Source organism: Erpetoichthys calabaricus, chromosome 5 (assembly GCF_900747795.2).
Source record: "Erpetoichthys calabaricus chromosome 5, fErpCal1.3, whole genome shotgun sequence".
Taxonomy (NCBI): domain Eukaryota; kingdom Metazoa; phylum Chordata; class Cladistia; order Polypteriformes; family Polypteridae; genus Erpetoichthys; species Erpetoichthys calabaricus.
Genome location: NC_041398.2, coordinates 194,748,213 through 194,754,212, shown reverse-complemented (window position 1 = coordinate 194,754,212; position 6,000 = coordinate 194,748,213). Strand labels below are relative to the sequence as shown.

The window sequence follows — 6,000 nt, the reverse complement described above, 5'->3', positions numbered from 1 at the left end:
CATTGTCCCCTAGCAAAACATGTAATGCCTTCCATAAAAATAAAATAATAATAAAAAAAATCCATACAACACTTTATTAAAATGTTAAACCACCTAATTATTTTGTTTCCAAATATATCAACAAAGTCTTTACAAAACCGGTTTAAAATTTACAACTTTATACACTTAAAACTAAATATAAAAGGAACAAAAACAATTGTCCATCTTGGCTGATTTATTTAAATTACACCTAAGCCATGAAAAATTTTTGATTTAATACTGTAATGTTTGACTGTGCTATTTATTTATATATATATATATATATATATATATATATATATATATATATATATATATATATATATATATATACTGTATATATATATATATATATATATATATATACATACTGTATATCTACAATAGTTTTTTTTGTCTTTTTCAAAAAAACACTAAGCCCACCCACACTCCCATATTACAATTCAGATAAACTTAAAAAATAAAAATGAAAACCCTTACCCCAACAATACATTGTTCTAAGTCTGTACATTTCTGGTCAGTTCTTTAGAGCCCCTTGTCATAGGTGCATATTTACATTCTTTAAACTGTATCGGTGAATGACTTTGCCAGAAGTGAAGGACATTCCTAATGTTGCAGTAGTGATTGTTTATGGTCTTCATTTACAGATTGCTTTTTTTTTTTTTTAAATATTGCATTCCGACAGGTATGTTTTACTTAGGACCTGTTGCCGAGTCTGGATTAAACAGTTCTTTGTACAGTGGAGGAAAAAGCATATTCACTGTTTCAGGATGTAACTGCTTGAATGCCTGGAGTTCCTCTGTGTGTAGATTGCAAAGTGCAGATAAGGTTGGAATCCTGGAGATCAGCTGCAAAACATGAATAAATACACAAAATAAATTATTAATATTGAGCCTATTTCAAAAATGAGTTCAAAGTGTGTCATTTTGTAGTTATTAACATTTAGCTATTAATTATGGGGGCAAAGCTAATTTTGTACCATGTACATGGTCTGTGTGAAGTTTGTACATTCTCTCCAGGTCTGAATGCTATTTCGCTCTGCACTTTGGTTTATTCCCACATTTCAAAAACACACATTATAGGATGACTGGTGACTCTAAATTAGCCTTGTATGAGTGGTAGTGGAAGTTCATATGTCCTAAAAAGCCTTGCATTTATCAAACTTCAGATATGAAAATTGAATTATGCTACCTGTCAGCATTTCTGACTAGTCAAGAATTATGGAAATTCATAATAAAAAGGAAAGGGGGGAGTGGGGTGGGTAAATAATTACAGGATATAACATAGATAATGATCCAACAGTAACAACAATAATAATGATGATGAAATTAATAACAATATTCATCCTCAAACATGCACAGACACAGTAAAATAAAATAAAAAAAACTGCAATAGGACATTAACTCTAGGCTTTGAATAAATTGATAAAAGCTAATTTAATTCAAAGTATAAGTATCTCTCAAATGGGCTTACATTCAAACTTGTGTTAAAAATTCACAAATATCTACCTCCTTTTCACCACCACCTATGACTTAATTGACTACACTTTGGACATTCACTCATAGCATGATAAAAAAGTTCTCCATAGTTGGTTTCTTGCTGGAAAAAACTCCCAGATTGTGCACCGATTTGATTAGATTCACTTCTTTATATATATTATTGTGGCACTCTGTGTCTTAAAGCCTTGGGCATAATTTTTTTAGTGAAAGGTTTTACTCATGTTAGTAGTGTAGGTGAGGTAAGGACTGAAAAACGTGTGGCCATGGAGGGCTCAAGTGGGGAATTGACTAACTAAGCATGCACATGCGATTGAGAGAGCAGGACAGCAGCCTCTTATTAGCAGCTCTGTATGGCAAGTACCGTAGTGCCTGCACTACACTATAAAACGGATTGTGCTTAGGGAGAAGGAGTTTGTAAGTATGTACAGAAGGAATTGTTCTGAAAAGTGCATTAAAGAGACAGCTCCCCAGAAAGAAACAAAGAGAGCAGAAGAACGCTGGGATATCAGGGTTGGTCATGCCCCAAAATATATCGTTCCAGAGAACAGTAAAGCCAGCTGACAGAAAGAACAAAGGAGATTGAGGGCTTATGTAGACGGTGTGGGTACCGAAGTATGTGGCACAGAGGGAGAGCTGCTCTTGCTATAACTCATTGTGAGTACTGAAGGAGGCGGCAGGGAAAAAAAGTGAGAGAGATAACCAAGTAGACTGTGTTCTAGTATTATCCGTGTATAGACCTCCAAAATTCAATGCGTCTTTCTTTGAGGAATTCTCTGACTTGATGTCAATCTTAATTACGAACTATGACACACTCTTAATAGTCGGCGACTTTAATTTTCATATAGATAATCAATGTGACCAAAAAGTAAAAGAATTTATGAACCTCCTGGACTCTTTTGATTTGAGACAGCTTGTTAATCAGCCTACACATAAAGCAGGTCATACGTTAGACTTAGTATTTACTAAAGGACTAAAAGTTGATATAAAGCAGGTCATTGATACGGGTCTATCAGACCATTTTCTTCTACTTTTTAATATAGAAATAATGATAGAAAACACTCATGAGAAGCATATTGTTAAAAAACGCTTCTTTGACTCATCAGCAGCTTTAAAACTTACAAACATTCTAACCAATCAGTCCGTTTATAGTGCCAACTATAATAGCGAGGAGAATGTAAATAGTAAGGTGGAAAGATTAAATACTAAAGTGAGGGCTGCTGTTGACTTAGTTGCACCTGAAAAGACAGTTAAAAAATCTTCTAGCATTGTTATACCATGGAAGACCCAAAGAGTGTCTGATTTAAAGAGAACATGCCGTAGAGCTGAGCGTAAATGGAGGAAAACTAAACTAACTATTGACTATGAAATATTAAAAGTTAAAATAACAGAATACAATAACACAGTCCGTCTTGAGAGGCACTGCTATTTCTCTAAGATTATAAATAACAATGCTAGTAATCCCAGAGTCTTATTTTCAACAATTGATCATCTGTTAAACCCAGGTAACTCAAAGGAATGCCTCCTAAGTACTTCCAGTAAAACCTGTGAGGCTATCGCTGTATTTTTCAATCAAAAAATTAATGATATTAGAAATAACATAGTATGTCTCCCCAACACTAAGGATCCTCCTAAACCCCAGTACTCCATAATAAACAAATTAAAGTCTTTCACTAGGATAGATTTACCTGATTTACATAAAATAATTTCTCAAATGAAACCCTCCACCTGTGCCCTTGACCCAATACCAACTAATTTTTTCAAAGAAATATCGGGCGTGCTTATTGATAATGTTCTTGACATAGTAAATTCGTCATTAGATACGGGGGTCTTCCCAGACTGTCTTAAGACTGCGGTAGTTAAACCCCTACTTAAGAAAAATAATCTCGATCCCTCTGCTCTTGAAAATTATAGACCCATCTCTAACCTGCCTTTCTTAAGTAAAATTCTAGAGAAGGCAGTCATTATACAGTTAAATGAGCACCTCAATCAACATGCTATTCTTGATAAATTTCAGTCAGGTTTTAGAACAAATCACAGCACAGAAACTGCACTCGTTAAAGTAGTAAATGATCTGCGGGTAAATGCAGACAGAGGCCATTTATCTGTTCTCATCCTCTTAGATCTGAGTGCCGCATTTGACACCATTGATCATAATATTTTTAAGAATCGCCTTAGTCAATGGGTGGGCCTCTCTGGCAGTGTCTTAAATTGGTTTGAATCCTACCTGGCAGGGAGAAAATTCTTTGTTAGTTGTGGTAATTATAACTCAAAGACACATGATATTCTATATGGTGTTCCACAAGGCTCTATCCTGGGTCCGCTGCTCTTCTCAATCTACATGCTTCCATTAGGTCAGATTATCTCAGGACATAACGTGAGCTACCACAGCTATGCTGATGACACACAGCTGTATTTATCAATAGCACCTGATGACCCCAAATCTCTTGATTCGCTAACACAATGTCTAACCTGTATCTCAGAATGGATGAATAGTAACTTTCTCAAATTAAATAAAGAAAAAACTGAAATCTTAGTGATTGGCAATAATGGATACAATGAGGCTATTAGAAATAAAATGGATGCATTAGTATTAAAAGTCAAAACGGAGGTAAAAAGCTTAGGGGTAACCGTTGATTGTAATCTGAATTTTAAATCGCATATTAATCAGATCACTAGGACAGCATTTTTTCACCTAAGAAACATAGCAAAAGTTAGACCTCTTATATCATCGAAAGATGCAGAGAAATTAGTTCATGCGTTTGTTTTCAGTCGGCTAGATTACTGTAACGCACTCCTCTCAGGACTACCCAAAAAAGACATCAATCGTTTGCAATTAGTGCAGAATGCAGCTGCTAGAATCCTTACCAGGAAAAGAAAATCCGAGCACATTTCTCCAGTTTTGATGTCACTACACTGGTTACCTGTGTCATTCAGAATTGACTTTAAAATTCTGCTTATGGTTTATAAAGCTTTAAATAATCTCGCCCCGGCTTATATATCGGAATGTCTGACACCTTATATTCCAAATCGTAACCTCAGATCCTCAACTGAGTGTCTCCTTAGAATTCCAAGAGCAAAACTTAAAAGAAGTGGTGAGGTGGCCTTCTGCTGTTATGCACCTAAAATCTGGAATAGCCTGCCAGTAGGAATTCGCCAGGCTAATACAGTGGAGCACTTTAAAAACCTACTGAAAACACATTATTTTAACATGGCCTTCTCATGACTTCACTGTAATTTAATCCTGATACTCTGTATATCCAATTCATTATAATAACTATTCATTCAAAATCTGTACTAACCCCTACTCTCTCTTCTGTTTCCTTTTCCGGTGTCCTGTTGGTGGTGGCGTGCGCCACCACCATCTACCCAAAGCACCATGATGTTCCAACAATGATGGATGGATTAAAAGCCAGAAGTCTGTATGACCATCAGCATCAAGTGACTCCGTGAAAAACCCGAACAACAAAGAGGACTATTTCATTTATGTTAGGTAGAATGCCCAGAGGGGACTGGGCGGTCTCGTGGCCTGGAACCCCTGCAGATTTTATTTTTTTCTCCAGCCTTCTGGAATTTTTTTTTGTTTTTTCTGTCCACCCTGGCCATCGGACCTTACTCCTTTCTATGTTAACTAATGTTGTCTTATTTTAATTTCTTATTTTTCTTCTTTTCATTATGTAAAGCACTTTGAGCTACTTTTTGTATGAAAATGTGCTATATAAATAAATGTTGTTGTTGTTGTTGTTCTGGGGATTGTCATGTGTGTTCAGTATTACAGAGAGCAGAGAAAACGAGAGCTTTAGAATCTTGATGATGAAGGAATTACTTTTTAACCCTGTTTTAACTATTCACTGAACATTTCTATGAACTGTTTTTATTGCACGTATTTATTTATTTATGACTGCAGTTGAACAGGACTTTACTGTACTTGAACTTAATTTTAATAAAGATACAGTTTTGAAGTTTTTCTATCAGAAACATTTTGTTGCTCTCACCTGCTCTAGTTATCTTTGTTCATAAACTACACGATGTCCCACACGAGGTCGGTGCCTACTTCTGCTGGTATAAGGCATCATATTTGTATATGTTGCTAAGGGTACAGTAAACAGAAATCATGAATCATGGGTAAACAGGGCTGGCAGGTGGGGCAAGGCATGGAGGTAATCACTTCAGGCAGCACTTTGGTGTATGGACTAATTTTTTAACTCATTTTCAGCATTATGATCTTTCTCTAGCACTGCTTCTGAATTGCCACCCAACTTTAGGATTATGGGGCAGCTGTCCATATCCCCCACCCATAGGTGACACCTATGAATGCAGATTCAGTCCAGTGAGAAGTTGGTGCATTATTGTTGCAGAATCCTTGACAGTCACTGCATTCAGTAAATGCAAAGAGCATCATTCCAAATTAAAACACTTTTTCCTAATGTAAAGCCATTGGTCTAAGACAAAATGCATAATATGTAAAAAAAAACAAAAAAAGAGC

At 35.7% G+C, this 6,000-nt stretch overlaps 1 protein-coding gene across 1 annotated transcript in view; it reads right to left on the bottom strand.

The window, feature by feature from the left end:
• Positions 1 to 423: 423 nt before the first annotated feature.
• rorb (RAR-related orphan receptor B) overlaps positions 424 to 6,000 on the bottom strand; it is a 161,588-nt gene continuing 156,011 nt past the window's right edge. Inside the window, exon 10 of the mRNA XM_051928372.1 lies at positions 424 to 866. Within this exon, the coding sequence (XP_051784332.1) occupies positions 711 to 866 (156 nt within the window). The 3' untranslated portion in view covers positions 424 to 710. The remainder of the gene's footprint in view (positions 867 to 6,000) is intronic.